The sequence below is a fragment of the Pseudonaja textilis genome, chromosome 3 (assembly GCF_049901715.1).
Source record: "Pseudonaja textilis isolate UNSWEBS1 chromosome 3, rPseTex1.2, whole genome shotgun sequence".
Classification (NCBI taxonomy): domain Eukaryota; kingdom Metazoa; phylum Chordata; class Lepidosauria; order Squamata; family Elapidae; genus Pseudonaja; species Pseudonaja textilis.
In genome coordinates, this window is record NC_141992.1 from 106,817,706 (window position 1) to 106,842,589 (window position 24,884).

Sequence of the window (24,884 nt, forward strand, 5' to 3'; positions counted from 1 at the left end):
CTTGCTGATGTCATTTATGGTATAAAAGCATTGACCCAGGAGGGGCTCGGGGTTCAGAATTTGTCATGCTTATGCTCTGAACGCTTTGCGCAAATAAACCTGTATTCTTCCACCTCTCGTGGTCTTGTGTCCTGATTCGGAAACACAATTTGCTGCAACATTTAATGGCGACTGCAGCAGGACGCAAGGGGCCCTGAGGCCCTCTGGGGGGTCCATCCCGACAGCCAGTGTATCGGTGAGTTGAAGGGAACATCCCAGGCGCCATCGGTCCATTGCATCCGAGGGACTTCCTCAGACTGCTGTTCTCTGGCGTCGGCAATCGACAATCCCAAGAACCACTGGTGAGAGGTGAGGAGAACAGGACAGGGACTGGCCAGCTGTGGAGAAGGAAGACGCCTGAAGGCAAGTATTAAATCTGGGAAATAATCCCTCCCTGTAAACAGGGACGGAGGAGAGGACTGATCACCCTCTCTTAAGGTAAGGTGGGAGGAACTGTTAAGTTTGCGTGTGATGAGAGACTACTGCAGTTCCCATTGGTGACCGTGAGTGTCCGGCACTGTGGGTCAGTAGAAAGCGAGTGGCGTCCGCAGTTCCCATTGGAGACGGTGTGCATCCAGCTCCCTGGGTCGGGCGTGTATGTACGCAACTCCTTATTGTGTCTGGAAAAGGGGGGACCCCATACCCTCCTCTCCAATCCCTTTTCCTCATTTGTCTTGTCTGGTTATTCGGGTGGTCCATGGGTGGTGGAGAAAGCAAGCCTGTGACCCCGTTAGAGGTTATGCTAAAGCATTTTAAGGAGGCATATCAATCACAGGATTACGGTTATAGGTGGAGTAGGCTGAAACTGCGGAAATTCTGCGAGACAGAGTGGCCCACATTTGGGTTTGGTTGGCCCCCGATAGGCACACTAGATATTCCTATAGCAGTGCAGGTACACCGCCTAGTATTCCACCCTACTCTGGGACACCCGGATCAGGCCCCATACATAGACGTTTGGCTGGATTTGTTGAACCACCCCCCTCCATGGTTGAGAAAACTCAAAATGCGACGATGTAAGGCCCTATTATCGTGAAATGTCCCTCTTAAAAAGCTACAGAAGGCCACACAAGTTTTACCAGCTGCCCAGAGGAAGCACCGCATCCTCCACCGTAAGTTCCCCCAGGGGGATTTGATAGTGGTACAGAAGGTGAGGAGTCGACAGTGGTATCTGGTTTCATGGCCCAATTAGATCAGCTATCTCCCTATGTGAGAAGCCCCTCCAAACCCCCAAGAACAGACCGGTCAGCGCAGGCTGATGGGTCCCGCCAGCCGGCTTCTACTCCGGTGGAGGAATGGCCTGACCCTATCCTGCCTGCGCCCGATTTAACTCCCCCGGACCAACTAATGGCAATACCAAGCACCTCACATCAAACCGAGCCAATAGCAGCTAGGACTAGGGCAAAAACTGAACAACCTTCTCTGGTAGCCCCCCTTAGGCAAGTTGATCAGTTAGCAATCAATCCGAGAAACCCTTCTGAATCAGTCATGCTCTCACTGTTCCAACATGTGCCCTTTACCTCCTCGGACTTGCTGAATTGGAAGTTACACTATGGTATACACCCACCGAGGTGGCCGACTTAGTGAAGACGATAGTGGACGCCCACAATCCCAACTGGCTAGATATCCAACAACTCATGGGGACATTATTCACCCCCGAGGAAAGGGAAAAGATTAGGAATGCAGTAAGTGAGATACTGAAGCCTGATGTTAGACTGTATCATTCCATGACAGACCTTATGGATGAAAAATACCCGTCCAATAACCCGGACTGGGATCTTTACAGGGATGAAGGGAAGGCACAACTGAGAGATTACCAGTCTCTCATGGTGCAGGCCATCCGCCTCGCAGGGAAGCCTGTAATCAATATGTCAAAGCCCTCTTTAATATTACAGGACCCTACAGAGAGCCCGGAGGCATTTTACACACACCTCATTGATGCCTATTGTATGTATACCCCTATTGACCCCACTGACCCAGAGAATGCCTGAATGTTGACTATGGCATTCATTTCTCAGAGCGCCTCAGACATAAGGCGTAAATTGCAAAGACTCGAGGGTGCCTTGGGAAAACCCATGAGTGAACTGATGGAGGTGGCCAGAAAAGTCTTTGCAAACAGGGATAAGGAGGAGGAAAGGAAAAAGGATCAGAAAATGCAAAGAAAAGCCGAGTTAATGGCGGCTGCCATGATGTGGACACCAAGAGGCAGGGGGTTCAACCCCACCAGGGGCAGGGGAAATAGTCTGCCGAGGGGAGGCAGGCAAGAGCTCAGCTGCAATCAGTGCGCCTTCTGTAGGAAGCAAGGACACTGGAAAGGGGAGTGCCCCGAAAGGAATAAAATTGAGAGAACTGTAGATGCAGGGGGACCTCCAAGGAATCTCAGTTTTGTAGTTGAAAATGGCCAGAGAAGGCCCCTGGAAAGGGGCCGGGGTAGGCAAGATGCTAGGAAGGGCCTGGGGAGACCTCCCCTAATGGGTTTAGCACAGGTAGAAGAATGGGACTGAGGCTGACTGGGTTCACATAGCCTCCCAGAACCTATGGTCAGCCTACATGTTGGAGGCAAACCGGTCACCTTCTTGGTAGATACAGGTGCCACCCGGTCTGTTTTAACTCAACCCTTGGCACAGGCATCCCAACAGGCTATTAATATCCAGGGGGCAACCGGGAATATATTGCAACGCCCCTTCCTAGAACCCCTTAAGTGCACCTTAAAGGGACAGGCCATAACCCACCAGTTTGTATATATGCCTGACTGTCCTGTCCCCTTACTGGGAAGGGACCTGCTCTGCAAATTTCAGGCACAAATTTCTTTCAAGGAGGATGGATCCATGAGTATGGGGTACGGGAAAGTAGGCCTGTCTGTACCCCTGGAGGAATCATGGCGGCTCATGGTAGCCAGGGATCTTGGGAACAGTGATGAGGACAAGTGGAAACAGTTTAATGTTCCGCACTTATGGGCAGAGGATAACTCCCCCCCCCCGGTTTTGCAGCCCACCATCCTTCTATCTTAGTCGAGGAATTACCGATGAAGGCGCCAGTAAGGATCCGACAAAGAGCATACCCACGCCACATTATGCAGGCCATCCAGGATATTATCGATCTATATTTGGCACATAATATTCTGGTGCCCACTGAGTCACCCTGGAATACCCCGATACTGCCCATCCCGAAGGGAGAAGGCCATTTTCGCCCAATTCAGGATTTGAGGCCCGTTAACTTAGCTACAGTGACCATCCATCCAGTGGTCCCAAACCCGTATGTGATATTGGGCCTTATCCCCCAGGCTGCCCAGTGGTTTTCAGTTATAGATTTAAAAGATGCTTTTTTCACAATACCTATACATGAAAATAGTCAGCATCTATTCGCCTTTGAGTGGGAAAACCCCACCATGGGGCAAAAGCAGCAGTACACCTGGACCAGGCTACCCCAGGTGTTTAAGAACTCACCGACTCTCTTTGGTGCTGCACTGGCAAAAGATCTCGAGAACTTAGACATACCATCTCCCGATGTAGTCCTACAATACGTAGATGACCTATTGGTTACTGGACATAATGAAGACGTATGCTGGAACAATACGCATGCGTTGTTAACCCTTTTACAGGGTCTAGGATACAAGGCCTCTAGGAAAAAGGCACAGTTAGTTGTGCAAAAAGTTAGACATTTGGGCTGTGATATAGAACAAGGGAAGCGTACCTTAGGCCATGAGCGTAAGGAAGCAATATGTCAGCTCCCTACACCCACTAATAGGAGGGATCTGAGGGGATTTTGGGGCGCAGCGGGATTCTGTCGCATTTGGATCCCCAATTTTAGTCTCATTGCCAAACCCCTATACGAGGCTACAAAAGGTGCTGACAGTGAACCGCTAGAGTGGGCTGAAAGGGAAAACAATAGCTTCCAGATGCTTAAACGAGCCCTACTGCAGGCCCCCAGCTTAGGCCTCCCGGATTTAGAAAAACCATTTCAGTTGTTTGTGGATACTAAACAGAATGTGGCGGTGGGTGTCCTTACCCAGATCGTGGGGACCTGGCATCGCCCTGTAGCATACCTTTCCAAACAACTTGACAATGTGGCCAAGGGATGGCCCGCTTGCCTTAAGGCGGTGGCCGGGACTGCCATTTTAACACAGAAGCCAGTAAATTGACCTTTGGCCAGCAATTAGATATCTACACCCCCACCCCCCATGCTCTTAAAGCAGCACTGGAGACAAAGGGCCATTTATGGTTGACCAATCCTCACATGCTGAAATACCAGGGACTCCTTACTCATAACCCGATGATTACTATTATCCCGTCCACCATATTAAACCCTGCCACATTACTACCCGAACCCAATACTGAACTAACCCATGACTGTATTCAGACGATAGAGGAGACGTACTCTAGTCGCCCGGACATGACTGACATACCTCTCCCTACTCCAGATTGCACCCTGTTCACAGATGGCACTAGGTACTTACAGGAGGGAATGAGAAAGGCAGGATATGCAGTGATCACTCTAGATGATGTATGGGAAGCGGAGGCCCTCCCCCCAGGAACAAGCGCACAGCTGGCAGAACTGCATGCACTAACAAGAGCTCTAGAACTAGCCAAAGGGTTGGCTGTCAACATCTACACGGATTCGAAGTATGCTTTCCTCACAGTTCAAGTCCATGGGGCTCTGTATAAAGAAAGGGCTCATCACTGCAGGGGGCAAGGATATTAAATATGGCCCTCAAATATTACACCTTTTAGAAAGCGTATGGGCCCCTAGGAAGGTGGCAGTCATGCACTGCTGGGGTCATCAGAAGGTACTTACCGACGTACAGAGGGGAAACGAGAAAGCAGATAGGCAGGCGTGTGCAGCCGCCCAGAAGGAATTCACTCCCAGAGAAAGAAACCTTGCCATCTGGGTGCCTAATGAGCACCCACGACCTCACTACTCCGATGATGATATGGCACAAATTGAGGCACTTGGGGCACACCAGGGAGGCGATTGGTGGATCCTAGCAGATAATAGAGTGTATATACCAACACATTTAGCATGGGATGTCGTGCGTCAGGTGCACAAACAACTGCACCTAGGGAAGACAGCCCTGACAAAGGCACTTAAGAGGGAACTGTATATAAACAAAATAAGTAGTATAGCAGCCAATATATGTGCCCGATGTGAGGTGTGTGCAACGAACAATCCCAGGCAAGGCCCACAACCACCCCAGGGCCATCAACCAAGAGCCTGCTACCCTTTCGATTCGTTAATGGTTGACTTTACTGATATACCCCGCTGCGGCCCCTATAACGCGCTCCTGGTAATTGTGTGCACGTATACAGGATGGCCTGAGTGTGTACCAACACGCACTAAAAAGGCAACTGAAATAGCAAGGGCATTACTTCACATTGTAATCCCTCGTTATGGCCTACCCTCTAGGATTTCTTCTGATAATGGTCCGGAGTTCATTCACAAAGCAACCCAGCAGTTGGCTAAGGTGTTAGGTATTACTTGGAAGCTACATTGCAGTTTTCATGCCCCTTCTGGAGGGAGGGTGGAAAGGGGTTAATAGAACCATTAAAGACAAATTAGCTAAGATCTGTCAGGAAACTCATCTGCAGTGGACTGACGCCCTGAGTTCAGCGCTAGTAGCTGTATGCTGCGCCCCACGCAGAGACATCTCGGTCTCCCCATTCGAATTATTATATGGCTGAGTCCCCAACCTGGTGCGTCTCAATATTTGTGGAAATACAAAGATTTCGGATACTATTAGATTGCAACAGCTCCAGACCCTCAATGAAATAGTCCAGAAATTGCAACACTACGTTTTATTTTTTTATATATATAAATTTTATTGAATTTACAATTAAAAAAATAACATAACAACATTACATAAGAAACAGAGAGAGAAAAAGAAGAAAGAAAGAAGAGAAAGAGAGGAAAAAAGAAAAAAAACGCTCGGTCTTGCGACCGAAAAAGGAGAAAAAGAAGTATAAAAGAAAGAAAAAAAACAAAGAGACGGAAGAAAAAGAAAATACGTTAAAACCAGACAGATATTCTTTTGACAGTCTACAAGATCCAATTCTCCTACCTTACTTTAAATATACACATCTTATCCCTATTTATGGTTATTTATGCTTATTTATGCTCATTGAACAGTTTATCTCTGATATAACCAATTATACCACGCATTCCAATTATTATCAAATGCTGAAGACTCTTTATTTTTAAGAGCTATGGTTAAATTGTCCATTTCTGCGCAGTCACATATTTTCTGAATGACCAATTGATCTGTAGGTAAACGGGATGATTTCCAGCACTGGGCAAATGCTAATCTGGCCGCAGTTAGAATATGAATTATTATATATTTCGTTTTTAGGAAAATGTTTATCAGAGATCCCTAGTAGGAAGAACTCTGGTTTGTATTCAATTTGTTCTTTGGTTATCTCCTCCAGCCATTTTCTAATTTTTTGCCAGTATTTCTGGGCTTCTTTACAGGTCCACCACATATGAAAGTAGGTTCCCTCTATGTTTTTACATTCCCAACATTTTGGACTAGAGTTTGGGTTCATTTTCGCTAACCTCGAAGGGGGTAAGTGCCATCTATATAACATTTTATACATATTTTCTTTGTACGCCGCAGATTTTGTAATCTTAATGATTCTATTCCAGATCTTTTCCCATTCTGTTAATGTAATGCTTCTTCCAATATTCCTACTCCACATTATCATGTTCCCTTTCACTATCTCTTGCTCTAATTCTACCTCCAATAAATATTTATAAAATTTAGAGATATTCTTTTTATTTGATCCTAATAAGATTTTATCTAAGTGTTGTAATTTGCTATAGATTCCAAACTCTTTGATATCTTGTTTGTATCTACTATGGATTTGTATATATAACCACTGATCAATTTTAAATCCCTGTTCCTGTAAGTCCTGTCGAGTTCTTAATTTTCCTAAAGGGTCTAATAAATCTTTATATTTAGTCATTTTTGTTATATCCAAATTGTTGGGATGAACCATTGCCTCCATTGTTGAAAGCCAAATCGGAATTTTTAAATAATGTTTTTTACATATTTTTTTTCCAATTAGTTAATAGTGAGTCTCTAATAAGATGTCTATGAAAGTACGCCTGTTTAGTTTTCCCCACATCCCATAGAAATGCGTGCCATCCTCTCTGAAGGTCGTGCCCTTCCAAGGCTAGAGTTCTTTTATTCCGTAAATTGACCCAGTCTTTTAACCATAATAAGTTGGCTGCCCAATAATATAATTCCCAGTTTGGAAGCGCTAGCCCACCTCTACTTTTTGTATCTTGTAAGGCCTTAATACTGATTCTAGCTTTTTTCCCTTGCCAAATAAATTTAAGAGTTACCTTATTTATATCATCAAAAAATTTTTTTGGTAATTTTATTGGGATTGTCTGGAATAAGTAAAGGAGTTTTGGTAAAATGTTCATTTTGATTGTGGCAATCCTGCCCAGTAAAGAAAGCTGCAACTTATTCCAAGATTCTAGATCTTTCTTAATTTGCTGTAACAGTTTATCATAATTATTCTCTTTGAGTGATTTACTATGTGGTGTTAACCATATGCCTAAATATTTGACCTTTTTTGTTGCCTGTATCCCCATGGTTTTTTCTAATTCTTTCCTCTGGTTCTCTGTTAGATTTTTAGTCAGTAATTTCGTCTTATTTCTGTTAATCTTTAATCCTGCTACTGAACCATATTGTTCTAGTTCTTTTATTAGATTATGTCCTTTTTCCATGGGATCCTCTAGGAAGAAAACCATATCGTCTGCAAACGCCTGTAATTTATATTCCTCTGCTTTGACCCTAACCCTTGGATTTCAGAATTTTGTCTTATCGCGTTAACAATGATTCTAAAGCAAATATAAATAAGAGGGGTGAGAGAGGGCAACCCTGTCTAACGCCCTTTTCAATGCTTAGTGGGCCTGTTTGTTCACCATTAATTAGTATATTGGCTTGTTGGGTATTGTAAATTGTTGTGATAATATTCTCGAATTTAGTGCCCAGATTCATGTTATAGATTTTTTGTATTAAAAAGTGCCAATGTAAGTTATCGAATGCTTTCTCCGCATCTAGAAACATGAGTGTAAATTGTTTCTCTGGATGAGCTTCATAATATTCTAAGACGTCAATAATGGTTCTTAAATTGTTTTTAATTTGGCGGAATGGAAGGAAACCATTTTGGTCTTCATGAATGTATAAATTTAAAACTTGTTTTACTCTATTCGCAATAATTGAGGTAAATAATTTATAATCGGCATTTAAAAGTGAGATTGGTCTATAATTGTTGATATATCTGGCATCCACATCCTCCTTCGGAATTAACGCAATCAACGCCTCCCTCCATGAGTCTGGCATTTTGGCAGCCAAAAGTACTTCGTTAAACACTTCCAGCATCAGAGGCCCTACTAAATCTATTGTGGCTTTATACAATTCTACTGGAATCCCATCTGGACCAGGGGATTTATTATTACATTGATTTTCGATTGCAGATTTTAACTCAGACCATGTAATATCCTTATTTAGTAATTCTTTGTCTCCTTCCCCTATTGTTTTATCATTCGTATTCTCCAGATAAGTTCTTATTTTATCCTCATTGATTTCTTCTTTTTATATAATCTTTGGAAATAGTTTAATATAATATCCTTTTTCTTCTCAATCTCGTGTTGTGGGATGCCTTTCTCGTCTATTAATTGGTGTATCAATCTCTTTTCTTTTTCTTTTTAAGTTTATAAGATAGCCATCTTCCTGGTTTATTGGCGTGTTCAAAATAATTTTGTTTGGACCTTCTCAAGCTAACTTCTATTTTATCTTGTTCAATTAAATTCAGCTTATGTTTGGCTAGTATTAACTGATTTTGTAGTCCTTGGGTCTTAGGGTTTTTGTAATTGTATTTCTAAGTCTTGGATTTGTTGTTGTAACGCGTTTTGTTGGGCATAAATTCTCTTGTTTCTCATAGCATTATAGGAAATTGTTGTGCCTCTTATAATTGCTTTCATAGTATCCCAAATGTTCTGTTTTGAAGTTGTTTCATTATTATTATCTTTTAGAAAATAGTTTAGCTCCTCTTTCAGCTTATTGATTACTCTTCTTCATTTACAATTTGGTTATTTAGTGTCCATCTTTTTTTTATTCGTCTCCTATCTCTCCAAATTAGCTGTATTGGGTTATGATCAGCCCATTCATTCGGTAGGATTTTGATTTCTTTTATTTCATTAGACAAGTCCAAATCCATCCAAGCCCTATCTATTCTGGTCCAAGTCTTATGTGGGTTAGAATAATATGTAAATTGTTTTCCTTCAAGATTCCGTTCCCTCCATAGATCTTTTAAATTTAACTCTCTCAACATTTCCTTACATGCCGCAGAAAGTTCCCTTTTCCCCTTCTTGTTTTTCCCCATATTACTATGGTCTTTCTGGTAATCTGCAATGGAGTTAAAATCGCCAATCAAGCAAATGTTTCTTTTTCAAAGCCTACTATTTTTTGGTGAAGGTGTTTAAAAATTTCCCTGGTCATCATTTGGGGCATAGATTGCTACAAGTAAAAATGTGATGTGGTTTATCCAAACTTGTATAACCAGAGTTCTTCCTTCGGGATCCAACCAGATTAATTCTGCCTTTACATCTTGTTTTACATAAATTGCAATTCCTTTTTCTTGTGTTGGTCGGCCGGTGCTGTAAAAAGTTTACCTAATTTTGGACAAATTAGATGTCTTTCGTCATTCTTCAAATATGTGTCTCTTGAAGACATATTATATCTGCGTTATGTTGAATAAGTTTTGAGAATATCCTTTTTCTTTTTAATAATGAATTTAATCCGTTTATATTGATGGAGAGCAACTTCTTCCCCTCCACCATTTATCTACTTTGCTTGAGATTTTTGCCTAGTAATGATTCGGTTCTCTTGTTGTTGTTGTTGTGGGATTTGCTCTTCTCTCCCATGTTGTGGATTATCACTTCCTGAAATTGGAGAAAGTCGTTCCTTTTGGGTTCTGTGATAATATCGGACCTCCTGTGGTCTTGTTTTAGGTTCTTCTTTGGTGGGTTGACTATTCTTATCTGTGAGCTGTTGATGAAAAACTTGGGCCTGTTCTATCGATTCTATTTTGATTTTCCTCTCTTTCCATGTAATTAACATCCCTTCCGGGATTAACCATTTAAAATGGATTCCTTCTTTATTTAAATCATTAGCTAAAAATTTATAATCTTGTCTTATCATCCTCACTCTCTTTGGAATTTGTTTTAAAATCCTAATTTCTCTGCCTTTATATGATATTGTTTCCTCCCTAGACATTTTCAAAATTAAATCCCTCAGACATCTCCTAGAGAAGCGGATATGAATTTCTCTTGGACAGTTGTTACGCCTGGCGTAGCTTGTGCTAACCCTATATACCTCATCAAACTCTTTAATTAGATCATCTTTTTCCTTTCCTAGCCATTCAGCCAATATTTCTGCCATCAAATGTTCCAATTCTTCATTTTTGGCTTCCGCCACATTCTGGAATCTTAAATACGCCATTGCTTTGTCCATCTCGAGGTGGACCAGAGAGTCTTCCATTTCTCTAAGTACATTTTTAAATTCCTCATCCATCCTTTCAAAGTTAGTCTCCATGCGTGTTGTTCTACTCTCTATATCTTTTATTTTCACTTCGTTTCTCTCCATGGCCTACTGTAGAGACCCTATCTTACCCTCCACCTTCGATATATCCGCTTTCATTTCAGCCTTCAGTTTCCCCATCTCATCTTTCAATTCGCTTATATCTGCTCTAGTTTCCTTGTGATTTTTAATCATCATTTCTTGCATTTTAGATATAGCTTCCTGCAAGACTAATATGGAAGTTTGTATATTAATATTGGGGACATTGGGCTGCTTTTCCCTATTAAAGACTCCTCGATGGTTTTTTGAGATGTTGGTGGGGTGGCTGTCAACGTAGTCGATAGGGTCGGGATAGCCTTCTTTCCTGTTTTTAAGGCCATAGTTGTTGTGGATGTCATCTCTCTAAGTATTTGTTTTTGTTGATGCACAATTTTAAATATATTATCCCAAATCACCATTCAGTATTTGGGTCCTGTACTTGAAAGACTATTCACGTATTTCAATTTTATATCTCACTCCACAGTCTTTTCCCCTATATCATAAATAGAGATCTGCAACAATATTCTAGTCAATGTAATAAGAAAATTGGTCAACAATAGTACATCAATTAACACTTTAAGGGATTAATCTTAAATGTCATAAGTAGTCTAAATAATTTATAAATAGATTATATCAACAAAGTTTATCCCTTTTTACTATTAATATTTACAACAGTAAACTCTTAACTCTTTGATAATAGTGTATCCTCCTCTTCCCAGTAAGTAAAATTATGGGTGTGAGAGTGGCAGGACAGGAGAACGGAGGTGAAGAAGTCTGGTGCAGGCTTCGAACACCTTTTCTGGCGTCAGGAGCGATCCCCAGGGATACATGAACCCGGAGAGGTTCGTGTCAACGTGGAGATCCTCAAGCTGCAGAGGGGGAAGGCAACTCCCCGACAGTGAAGAGGGAAGCTCCCGAGCTCGGGCGCTAAAGAGTAAGCTGTCATTTTATGGCGGCTTCCAATCCGGTCTGCCACTTGAGTGAATAAGCAAAGCAGTGACAGCCTGCGAGATCGAGTAACAGGAACAGAGAAACGGTTTATATCTTGGATTCTTTGAAGTCTGAAGGGAGTAGAATGACAGAAGAATGATAGCATAAATTCTTCTCTCCTGGTTGTGATAAGCACCTCTTGGAAGTTGGGCGGAGAGCGGCCAGAAAAGCAATTGGGAAAATGGAAAGATTATAATGGAGAGCGAAGGAAAGCACAGTTTTACCCTGTGAGGGGGAAGCTCTGGGGAAAGAGGGAGATTGCTAAAACCTGGAGATTGGAGGTCCGGAACTGGTCTGAGCACAACATGACTATTACATCTATTTAATATTGGGGAGAAGATAAATTGAGCATTATATTGGACTTTGGAAGATTTGTATGTGGATTTAAAAGTTGGAAAGCAAAGAAAGAAGCAGCAGCAAGAGGAAGAAGCCAGAGGCGAACAGTAGGCTGGGAAAGACGGTTTTGGGACTGCAGATTAGTCAGCACATTTCACCATTTGCTGATTGGAAGGCTGAAAAGAAACCTCTAGCTGGAAGATGGAACTTTAGCTCACCCAATTTGCTTTCTTTATTACGTGGTACTACTTAAGTTTACTAAGTTGGCACTATTTTCTCTTTAAGATGACTTCCTTGTTGTTTGTTTGTTGATTTTCTGAAGCTGTGGTAATCTCTCTTCTACCCCTTCTCTTATTATCTTGCCCCCTGCCTCCCTATTGTATCTCCTAAATACTTTACAACACTACGTTTTAACATGCAAACCCCATGTACTAGTCACCTCTCCACATAATATACATCTGGGGCAGGAAGTCTGGGTTAAGGATTGGAAAAGGAAAACTTTGAGTCTGAAGTGGAAAGGGCCCTATACTGTAGTCATGTGCTCTTCCCTTGCTGTCAAGGTTGCTGAAATAAAATCGTGGATTCACTGGTCCCGGGTTAAATTGGCTGCACCTACCTGCTGGAAAGTTGAATCCCGATCAGATTTGTTTCCCTGACCAGGAACCAAACACAATTTGCTGCAACAACAACAACAACAACAACCATCATCATCATCATCTTTGACTTTTGTTGCCAGTCTTTATTTGTTGCCAGTGTTTATTTATTCTGAACCTTTACTTTCCTGACTTCATCTCTGCAAATTTGGGCTACCTGCTGTTATATTGCCTTAGTTATGTGTCACTTTCCATTTTTTAAATTTCTTGTTTTTCTTTTTCGGTGGTATTGTTTTGGACTGGGCTTTTATGATCATATTTTTCAGAGTTTCCCACACTTCTTGAGTTGTTTTCCCCTTTAGGATTTTCATCCGTGGAATTTTTCATAAGCTCCCTTTCTGTTTGTTAAAATCAGCTCTTTTAAAGTTTAATACACTGGCTGGATTATGTTCTATTGCTTGTGTTTGCATTATATTGAATTCCAATATGATATAGTCACTCTGGCCCAAAGTTCCAGCAACTTCAACTCCTTCTATCACTTTTTCTTTATTAGTAAAATTTGGTCCAATATAGCTTTTCCTCTAGTTCTGTCCTCTACCTTTTAGATAACAAAGTTGCCAGCTAGGTTGGTTAAGGATCTCTTTGATCTCCCACTTGCTGCAGAGTTTGTCTTCCAGTTCATATCAGAGTAGTTAAAGTTTGCCATTACTACTGTGGTATGTTTACTACATACATTGTTAGTTATTTAGCAAAAAGTTCATCTATTTCTTCTGCTTGTTTGGATGGTCTGTAATATACTCCAGGTCTCCAACCTGTGGGCCACGGCCTACTGCTGTGCTGCGGGCAAAGCTCTATTGGTTTGAGTGGCTGGCTGGTGCATATGCCTCTGGGGGCACACAGGTTCCCACTCGCTCAAGCATCATCATGAGCTCTTTCAGCCCCACTCCCATGAGCCTTGTCATGGGCACTTGTGGCCCCACTTGTGCAAGCGTCACCTGAAATGTCTCAGGCAAATGCATGCAAATGCCATCAAGCTACAAAGTATATTCAAATTGCTTTCATTTTCACTGCCTCACAGCTTGCCAATAGACCAGGGGGAGGGAGGAAGAGATTGGAATGTGCATTCCAGATGATAACAAGAAACAGTCCCATGAGAACGAAGGACATTTCAACTGGTGTTTACCAGATCTTTCCAGAACAACACCTGGACACCTAATTGGACAATGTGACATATACTAATGGGAGGAGAGAGGATTCTACACTTTAATTATACTGAATTTCCTGGGAATTCCCCAGAGCTGGCTTTCACTTTCATTCTGTGGCAAAATGATGTACTCAATAAAACTTTGCATTAGATATTGGATTGTCTCATCAGTGCTTGTTGGATTGGGTTCGTCAGTCAGAACTTGACATTCTGACTGACAAACCCAAGATTCTAACTAACCTAGGGCTCCTCAAGCCTGTCCAGTTACTTCCAGAAGAGCTGTGTTGACTCAGGGGAAGATGGCCTGGGTGGAATGTAAAGGAGCACAAGCGCCAAGCCCAATATGGGGCTGGTGATAGAGACTCCAATTGCACATTGGTACCCAGATGGTGGAGGAGGCTGAGTCACCAGCAGCATGGGGTGAGGCTGTGATGGCTGAGACCCTCCTCCAGACAGCTGTGGTGGATGGTGGATAGTGGCAATGGATGCAGCCAGAACCAAGTTCCCTCATCTCTCCTGAGGCGTCATTCATTCATAGTCCAAGATGGAAGGATCAAGAGAGGTACTCACTGGGCTGGAAATTCCTGCCAAAACCCTGGGGGGTGTTCCCGGTTTATGCTTATAGTGTGGCCAGGAGGGTCACCGAGATGCAGTCTACCAGAGACTGGCACCCAGGGTGGCTATGAGAACCCCAGCCCCTCTGAAGCCAAAGGAACCGCCAAGGAGAGGGAAGGAGAAGTGGCGCACCAGGTTGTGGAGGTCTTCCCCCCGATCTGCGAAGGGGAGGGAACTCCAACCAGAGAGGACCTGAAATGAGAACGACAGTGAATGGGAGGATGACCCAATGATAAGTGGAACGATCAGCCCCTTGTTAGTCCCATGAAGATCGTAGCACCCAAATCGGGAGCCCAGGAAGAGATGAGAGCACTCATAGACTCAGGATGCACCTGATACATAATCAGCTTGCAAATAGTGTAGAAGGAGGGAGTGCAAGTGAGGAAGCTGGACCACCCTATGAAGTTTGAGCAGGTGGATAACTCGCTGGTGAGGGGGGTCTCTGGCCATGTACCTAACAGAGCCAGTGCACCTAGAGATAGATCACCAAGAGACTATCCGATTCATAGGGGCACCAAAGATGGCAGAAGCTATGATATTGGGGTTGTCCTGGTTATCCAAATGGAGCCCCGTCATATGCTGACAAAAAGGGGGAAGAAGGGTGGCAATAGAGAGGAAAAGTCCCAGTGCAGCAGGGAAAATCTGTGGCATGCCAAACAGCAGAAAGATAGAGAGGAGAAGCCTGAATGTTTGAAGGCCGCACCTGAGCAGCCACCAGGGAAGCCATCCATCTCCAAAGAGTACAGAGATTTAGTGGAGGCGTTCTACGAGAAGTGTGATGTCCCACCTCCCCACAATCTCACAAACTATGCCATTGGGATCCTGCCAGGAAAAACTCACTAAACCAAAAATGTACTCAATGACCTCAAAAGAGATGGAGGAATTGAGAAACTACATTGACAAAAAAAAAAAGTGGCCTGAGGTTTTATCCAAGTGGCTAAGTCAGACAGACAGATTAACAGAGTTGAAAGGGACCTTGTACCATAGTTCATCTAGTCCAATCCCCACCCAAGCAGGAAACCCTACACCATCTCTGACAAATGGCAGTCCAATCTCTTCTTAAAAGCCTTCAGTGATGAAGCTGGGTGCGATATCCCCAGACCCCTGCCCGGATCTCCTCTGTCTTCCTCTACCCCTTTGCGGTAGCGACAACCCCCAAATCCAGTTGGATCGGGGGTACCTCAGCGGCGAGCACAGCAGGGACCCACAGAGAAGTGGATTCCTGCCGCCGTCGAAGCCTTGCAACCGGAAGTTCAAGAAAAAGTTCTTCAGGTTCTTCTGAACCTTAATCCAATTATAAAACAGTCAATTGTAATCCAAAATAATGCATAAAAATAGGAAGAAGAAAAAAGCCCAATAATAATAAGAAAAAAATAAAGAGAATGAAAAAAAAATAAAAGAAAATTTTCTTCAGGTTCTTCACACCTTAATCCAATTGAAAATCTCAATAATAAAAAAAAACCATAAGAATAAACCAAAAACATGGATGGAAGAAGCAAAAGTCCCAATAAAAGAAGAAAAAGGAAAAATTCTGAGGCTTTCCCTTTAAAATAAAAAGGGAACATAAAAATATTACAAAAATAAAAGTTTACAGTAGAGCTGGTAAGGGGGGGGTAACACAACTAAAAACAAAACAAAACACTGCACTTTATTTAATTATCCTAGGCTCTTGTTATGACTATCTTCTCCACAAGCTTCAAAGCCAAGCTTCAAGTATTTAGTTGTTGATAGAAGTCCAGAAGAACACTTGTAATAACACTCACCCATGCTCTTCCCTCTATCTTATCAAGTTGCAATGTCCTTGAAAATGAGTCTTTCACAATTCTCTCAACTTCAAATAAAATATTTTCAAGCCTCTAGTTGGCAGTGTTACAAAATTTCTTCGTTCTCACTTCCCCCACCCTTTCCCAGGGAAAACGTAATAGAAGTTAAAAAAAAAGAGAGAGTATATACATATATATATAAAAGAAAAATAACTAAAGGGAGCCTCTAATCCAAAAGGTTGAAAAATCAAAAAGGAGAAGAGAAAAGAATATATATAAAGGAAAAATCAGTCCAGTTAACAACTGCTAAGTCGCGATAAAGGTCCAGTAAAAAAGTAAAGAAATAAAAAGCCAAGCCTCACTTTGACATCTCTCTTTAAAAATCGCCGCTTATTCAATTTTGTCAAGAATCTTACAAATTTCTTCTTATTCTTAGAGTGTCCTTTCAAATCTCAAAATATTAGTAAAAAAAAACGTTCTCACCCAGCCGACACACTTTCTCTTTCAATCTCTTCCTTTCCAGAGTTGTCCCAATTTCAGCAGCTTTGGGGCTGCCTCTCCGCCGCCAGCAAAAGAGACTTCTACTGAATCAACCAGGGACTTTGCGGTGTCCCTGGGATCCACAGGATGTGCCCTTCACTATCACCATCTCTACGGGACAGTTTAGGTCATTTGGACCGACCAGGGGCGAAGATATCGGCTGCAATCTCAGAGCCCCGAGATTGCCAGCCATACCGTTGTGACATCAGCTCTGCCCTCTCATGTTCCTGCTTTCTTATTGGACTTGGCAGACAGCTTGTGTGAGACTGCCAAGAACCTTATCGGCTCAAGGAATTTAACCCTGTAATTACTGGACTTGTTTGCTTGTTTCTGTTTAGTTGGAAATTTGGACTTCTCACCTCATTGGTACAGGTGAGACATAACATATATACGTATACATACACACACACACACACACACACACACACACACACACACATATATGTAGGTCTAGGTGTGTTTGGGTCTTTTTCCGTGTAAGATTAAGAGTATCTTGGCGACATTTCGGCGAGGTCCCACTCGCCATCCTCAGGCTGGTGCTTTCGGCTTCGTGCCAGTGCAAGCAGTGTGTGATCAGAGCTGCCGCCTCTCTATACATACTGGTGGTGGGGGTTGGTGTGCTGGGCTGGTTGGCTGCGCTGCTGCCTCTTGATTGGTTGATGGAGTTGATGTTGGTATAATGGGCTGTGTGATGGCCTTGTGAGTTTTGTTGTGGAGATATCCTGGATCTTGTGCTGTAATCTCCTGGGTCGTTTGTTTTGTAGTGATCTTTTTTCCATTAGCCTCTCGTGTTTTAATGGCTTGGGTAATGGGTTGTGTGATGGGCTTGCGAGTTCTTTTGTTGTGGTATCCTGTTGTGGTAGCCAGCTGTCTCACCCCCCGACCCCAAAACCAAACAAGCTGACACATGCCAAGAACACAGACCCAGACCCCAAACTTGAAGCCAGACTAAAACCCAGAATAGCTACATCACAGCCACCCGCTCAGGATATCACATCAGAAAACTCAGGAAATTACACCACAAGAATTCAAGAAGTTGCAATAAATCTGTGGTATAATAAATATGTGGACATCAGGCCCTCATACCACCCTCATGGAGTCTGTTTCCGACTGTTTGAGCAGTCACATGCACATTTGTGGCCTGTTGGAGGTCATTTTACAGGGCTCTGGCAGTGCTCCTCCTGTCCCTCCTTGCACAAAGGCGGAGGTAGCGGTCCTGATGCTGGGTTGTCCTACGGCCTCCTCCATGTCTCCTGATGTACTGGCCTGTCTCCTGGTAGCGCCTCCATGCTCTGGACATTACGCTGACAGACACAGCAAACCTTCTTGCCACAGCTCGCATTGATGTGCCATTCTGGATGAGCTGCACTACCTGAGCCACTTGTGTGGGTTGTTGACTCCGTCTCATGCTACCACTAGAGTGAAAGCACTGCCAGCATTCAAAAGTGACCAAACCATCAGCCAGAAAGCATAGGAACTGAGAAGCGGTCTGTGGTCACCACCTGCAGTACCACTCCTTTATTGGGGATGTCTTGCTAACTGTCTATGCTTTCCACCTGTTGTCTATTCCATTTGCACAACAGCATGTGAAATTGATTGTCAATCAGTGTTGTTTAAGTGTTCCCTTTATTTTTTTGAGCAGTATATATATGTATGCTTTTAAAGTTGTAGCAACGTTTCGGCAGAATCTCATCTGCCATCATCAGGCTTCTGTATTGTGTTCGTCTGTGACTCACTCACCATTGGGTCGTCTTCCCCTTTGTCATCAGTGTCATAGGTCAGTGGGGTTTTATCTTCCTCAAGAGGGGAGGAGGAAGGTATTTCTACAGCTTGCAGGGCAAATCCTCCCCTCTCTCGTCTCCTAGGCAGGGTCTCCTTCCCCCCTCATCGGACCACAAGTACCTGGTTCTAGTGTGGGGCCATTAGTTGCCTCATAGGGCCAGCTGCCTCATGGCCCCCAGTTGCCTCATGGCTTCCTCGGTTGGAAGGGAAGGGGATTCCTGCAATTCTTCAGGCTCATCAGTTGACTGGCAAGGAATCTCCCTCAGGGCTTCCACTTTGGGCATGGTGAGATATTTCCGCCTCTTAGGCAGGGGCCCTAGTCGCTTCCGCACTGAGCACATACATACTGGAACAGTCCTCTTCTCCCTGGGACCTGACTCACCCAGCGACTGGTTGCTGAGGGCTCCAGAAACTCCCTCAGGTCCGACCAGGGCTCTGTGTTGCTACAGAAGCTGGGCCTGGCTCTGTGGTGGGGTGGTCAGCTGTTCCATGGAAAAGTCCTCCAATTGGGCTAGAACTCCATTGCCCAGCTGTGTTGTTTTGGCTGGAGCTTCATCCACTTCAGTTCTCCCCACTTTCATTTCTCAAGTGTGTCAAACTGAATTCATACGATTCCACTGCCAAACTAAATTCAGGCTTGACAGTATGTCGCGCCGAGCGACCGGTCCGTTGTTCCGTCGGCGTTCTTTCACTGCCTATGGAATTCCCCGCAGGGAAGAAGTTTAGCGGGACCCTCGCAAGGGTGAATACCAATAACAGACACCAGACATCTGATTGCTTCAGAGGAGGGAGCACATCGCGCCCGGGGCAGGTGGAATGGTCCCAGCAGCAGCAGCAGCAGCAGCAGCAGCCCCGAGTGCTTTGCACAAACCTCTTTTATTATTCTATTTCAAGCGGGAGGGGGAGCACACGGGGGTAGCAGAGTTTTACCTTATATGGAAGAAAATCATAAACAAAGAACAAAGTATGTGATAGTTTGCAAGCTTGCAAGTATGCTTATCATACAGAGCTAACGTGTCCTGGGACGGAAAGTAACAACAGTCAGTGTTTCGCGATCATATTGAAACATTTTGCAGTTGGCTAAAACAAGGTCATTAGATACGTGCAAACATCCCTGTATCCGTGTTTGACAATGTCTGCTTAATGGTGGAATAGCTACAACAGTGTGCTAATCTGAGGCCCTAGTTTTTCTCCTGATTTATACTTTACCTTCCCTTCCTTGTTATCTGATTTATGTTTAGTTCTATTAGTTGGTCATTCTTCCCCACCAGATTTAGTGTAGATGAGCTGAGCCAGATGTTTTTCAAATGCATTCTTGCCAGTCTTCATGAAGTGCAATCCATCTCTGGTCCATCTTTTTCTCTCTTGGTGTAGACAACTTTTGTCTTATCTATATCCTGAAGGGTTTTTCAAAATCCCCTCCAATACTGCCAGGCAGTATTGTGTTTACCTACCACAGCAATGGGGCAACCCTAGAATTGATTAAGGAGAGATGTTCTGAGACCAGTTTCCTCAGAATCTCAGAAATCAGTTTTCCCTTTTTACAGCTAGGATTGGAACTTTCTTTAAAGCTTTTGTTAATTGTTCCTGCTGGAACAGTTAGAGAGGCTGCTCTTTCTCCTTAACTTTCCTTTCATTTTCCTCTTCTGATCATGCCTTCCATGCTGATTTCTTTTCAACTCTTGCATCTGTTCCTTCAAGCTCCAGTGGTGTCAACTTGATTTCATTGAGGGCAGTGGTGGGATTCAAAAACTTTTACTACTGGTTCTGTGGGCATAGCTTGGTGGGTGTGGCCATGTGACTTTGGTAGGCATGGCTCTTTTTTTGCAGCCTCCACCCATTTTGGGGAGCTTCCTAGCCACAGAGGAGCCTCTGGGGGGGTCATTTTTGCTCCCCTAAAGCTCCTCTGGGGCTCTGGAAGAAAAGGAACAAGCATGGGAGGGGCACACAGCACCCCTCCAAGGTCCGTTTTGGGAGCTTCCTAGCCTCAGAGAAGCCTCTTTTGCTCCCCTAAGGCTCCTCTGGGGCTCTGGAAGGCAAAAAATGGAGGGGGGGCTGAGCTCCTCCCACCATTTTTTGCCTTCCTGGGCCTCAGTAAGGGAAATCCGGGCACAGCTGATCTTATCTACAGCTGATTGTTGGGAGGGAAAAAAAAAGAAAGAAATACCTTAGGCGAATGTCAGGCAGGCGGGTGGGGTGAGCGAGCATCAGACAGGGCGACGAGGTGGGGGCGTGGCCAGCCAGAACTTACTACCGGTTCAGTGAGCCATGCCAAATTCTTGCTACCGGTTCGCCCAATCCAGTGCGAACTGGCTGAATACCACCACTGATTGAGGGCCACATCAGGCTGTGTTTGACCTTGGGGGGAAGGGGCGCATGGGCAAGGGGTGGGGCCAGCTGGGTATCACTCATGTCAGGGGTGCCTTTAGTGGCCTGAGTGCTCTGCCAGATAAAATGGGCGCCCAAGCTCCATTTTTGGATGCGATGGCCTCCTGCATCCCTCTGCAACCTCTGCCTCTGCCAGTGAAAACAGAGCTTGGGCGGGCCTCCATTTTCACTGGCAGAGGCACTGCAGGCCAGTCTGCTGTTTCCAGGGTCAACTCAAGGCCTGGGGGCCAAATCTAAGCACCCTGCAGGCTGGATCTGGCCCCCAGGCCTTGAGTTTGACACCCCTGTCCTAGTAGAAACCTCATCCCATCTCATGTTTTCTCCTAAATCTGTCAGTTTTTATCACATTTGCACACATTCATCTCTATTCTTCATTCTCTGTCCCTCGTTGCCCCACAAATTCTTATTCCTATTATCTCTTTCCATCTTTCTATTACTTGCACCTCCCTCACATTCTTTACTCTCCTCCCCAACATGTCTAACAACATTCCTTGCTTCTTGAAAATCTGTTTCCAAAGTGATTACTTTGTTGCTCCATTCACCCAATCAAGATTGCTCAGGGCACTGTAGCCCACTGTAGCTCCTTTTAAAGACTGCTTGCTCCAAGGGCACTGCATGATGTCACCCATATTTCACCTCTCATCCCTCTTATTAGAAGGTTTTGTTCCAGCTATGTAATGGTACTATAAATAGAAATTGCAGAATTCTAAAGGGAATTCTTTCTCCTGATGATTCCCAATGGCTTTAAAACATAATGGGTGCCATTCATTATGTTCTGTACAATGTTTTGAAGCTGGTCACTTGAATTGGGGAAATTAAGATTTTGTTGGTAAATGTGCCATTTAGTGCAGGCTTTGGGGTATGTTCTCAGTGGCGCAGTGGTTAGAGTGCAGTACTGCAAGCTACTCCTACTGCAATTTGGCAGATCAAATCCCATCAGGCTCAAGGTTGACTCAGTCTTCCATCCTTCTGAGGTGGGTAAAACCCAGATTGTTGGGGGCAATATGCTGACTCTGTAAATCGCTTTGAGAGGGTTGTAAAGTACTATAAAGCAGTATATAAGTCTAAGTGCTATTGCTATGTTAATATGATCCGCTCAAACTCTTGGTCAGACAAATTGTACTAGAAGCTGAGTTGATGTAGCCTACATGTCTTTTGAGTGGGGTGGAGCTCAAGATCCCCAGATGTGTAACAATCTGTTTCAGCTTTCTCCTTAAAGGGGTATGAGTGACTATTTCCCATTGCTGGTTTTGGGCGTTTCTGTGCCATGTTTGTTCTCTGATTTCCACTACTGCAGAGAGATTGCTTAAACAAGCCACCTCTTTCTGAGCTGCTTTTCTCCACCGCACAGCACTTCCCTAAAAAAGATCAAGTGAAAGTTTATCGGATCAGCTTTGTGGTTTTAATCAAATGAGAACGCTGCTGCCTGAAACTAACCACATTTTAATCAGTTTCACACTGAAGCCTTTTGTACTAAATGCTGACACTGTTCATCAGGATAGTAATTGTGAATAGTCACTAAAAAGGACTTCCTGCATAAAGTTTTCTATCTTTCTAGTGTAAAATACAATTAACAGGAGGTAGATGCAGGAATGCCTCCCAATTATTGCTGTGTAAACAGAAGTATTTTCCAGTCACCTAAAAATTATTGACTATTTTTGTTTAAGATCATTTTAATTTTATAAGATTACATGCCAGTTTGCAATATTATTGTTCTATTGTTTCTTCTTTTAATTTCTCAATAATGCCTAATACTTAATCTTACTACCTGTTTTCTTTGATTTTCAGTATGATTGGTGTTCCTGGATTCCAAACGCTCCTCCAACTATGCGCTGCCCACCACCTACAGAAAAGGGGAAAACCACCATTGAGTATATCATCAAGAGTTTACCTGACAGGGGACGGTCTTGTTGGCATCTTGGTGCTGTTTGGGCTTTGAGTCAATTTCAAGAAAATGAAGTGAGGCTTGTCTCAATATTTAAATGCTTTTTTATTTATAACATAAAAGTGAACTCCAGACTCCACATTCTTCCTAGAAGTATGTTTGTGTGTTTTAGTGGACTGGAGGTAAGTATTGTGTACATGGACCTCAAGGAAAGCCTTCAATAAGATTCTAAAAATATTCATAAAATTAAAATATCAGTTAGAGAATACTACTATTATATGGACTTAACAGTTGAATGCACACAAATATATAAAAATGATTGTTAATAATTCTACTCCATCTTGGAAGGAAGCTTCAAGTGTAATTGAGGAGGTATAGTTTCAAGAGGACTTCACTTGAAACTTCCTTCCAAGAAACGTCACAATTTTACAGGCTATTGCTCAACATTTTTATCAGTTAATTGAATGAAGCAGTACAGGGACATTTCTAAAATCTGCAGGTAGCACAAAATTGGGATGACTAATACTTTAGTTGGAAAGAAAGTTCAAAAAGATAAATACCACCTTGAACAGTAAGCTGAAATGAATAGGATGGAATTTAATAGGAGGTCATATAAAGTTCTGCATCTGGATTAGAAAAACCTAATGCCTAAATATAGGATGGAGGAGGATCAAACAATAAGTTAAAATTATAATGACTTGGTCTAAAAATATAAGGAAGGAGGTTCAGGCTACACTTCAGTTGGAATATGCTTGTCAGCTGTCAAAAAGGTACTAGGACAATTCATCATGACCATGACCATTTCACCTGGACTTTTCCAACTCAGCTGACCCACTGCAGGCCTTCGTCCATGGCTGGCCCTCCAGTGATATACTGCTGCCACTACTACTACACCACTTCTCCATCAATGCCTAGTCATGGGTGATGCCTCACAACACAAATCTGCATGGCCAATTCCCCTGCAAGATGATTAAATTCACCTCTGATGCTTCTGGCATGCTTCTGGTGCATGCCCACTGGCAAGAGGCACAGGGGGCATCAGCAGCAGCTGTGCTGGAAAGCAGTGGTGGCATGGCTTTGGCAGCAACCAGCAACATTCAGATGGGGGGGCTTGCAGGTGCAGAAAAAGCAATAACTGATCTTTCTCCTCTTCTGTGTTATTGAGAAGAAAATTAATAAAAAATGGATAACTTATACAGTTGATTGCAGAATTGCTAAGCCTTCTTTATAAGTACATTTGAACAGGAACCAAATTAAGATTTTAAGATGAAAGTTGCTGGGAAGTGGGGGAGTCGGGGGATGCTCAGTGGAAAGGCTCACCTGGGGCTTTGGTGGCATCTGTCCTGCTGCCAGTCTACCCAGCTCACCCAGGTTCAGCCCTTCCTTTCGTGGGCTGCCTTCTTAAAATGCCCAAGAATTGGTCCCCAAGACGGAATCCACTTGATGCTCCTGCAGGATTTCAGCCTCCCGATCCCTGCAAGGTGAAAGGGCCACTTCCATTTGCAGCCGCACCTGCTGTGCCCCCTGCAGCAAGGCTCTCCAGAAAAGGCTCCGCTATTTTGAACTTCTTTACTGCTGGCTTTAACAAGCTATTGTGAAAGATTGGATGCACTTTCCCTAAAAGGCGAGGGAGACTAAGCTGTCCTGTAACAGGGTTAATCACTTTCACTATGGGAAAAGGACCGATAAACTTCAGTCCTAGCTTCTTGCATGGAAGCTTTAATTTCAGGTATTTTGTGGAGAGGTAAACCTTACTTCCAACCCAGAATGGCATTTGTAATGTGTTTTTTTATAAGTTTTTGCCACTTCCTGCAATGCCTGCTTTGTATTCTCCCACCCCTGCTTCAGAGACTCCATCCATTAATGTAGTGACATGGACGAAGGGGGCTCTCTGGGTAATTCGGGCATGTGAACAAATTCCACACTGGTTGTGATTTGGAATGGGGTCATGTCAGTGCTACTGTGGACAGCGTTGTTGTACGCCACCTCTGCAAATGCCAGCAGCTCTGCCTTGTTGGACTGCTGGTAGTTAACATAGCACCTTATATACTGTTCTATTATGGCATTAGTTCATTCCACCAACCCATTGGTACTTGGATGGAAGGCCGAGCTAAGTCCCTGCAAGGAC

The 24,884-nt window shown here is 43.6% G+C and overlaps 1 protein-coding gene across 3 annotated transcripts in view; it reads left to right on the plus strand.

The window, feature by feature from the left end:
- Positions 1–24,884, plus strand: part of ALOX5 (arachidonate 5-lipoxygenase) — a 220,152-nt gene that overhangs the window by 192,777 nt on the left and 2,491 nt on the right. For 2 of the 3 annotated variants that reach the window (XM_026718714.2, XM_087930533.1), the window contains exon 13: positions 22,660–22,830. In XM_026718714.2, the coding sequence (XP_026574499.1) occupies positions 22,660–22,830 (171 nt within the window). Of the gene's footprint in view, positions 1–13,657; positions 13,814–22,659; positions 22,831–24,884 lie in introns of those variants that run through there. The other variant, XM_087930534.1, reaches the window with a different exon arrangement.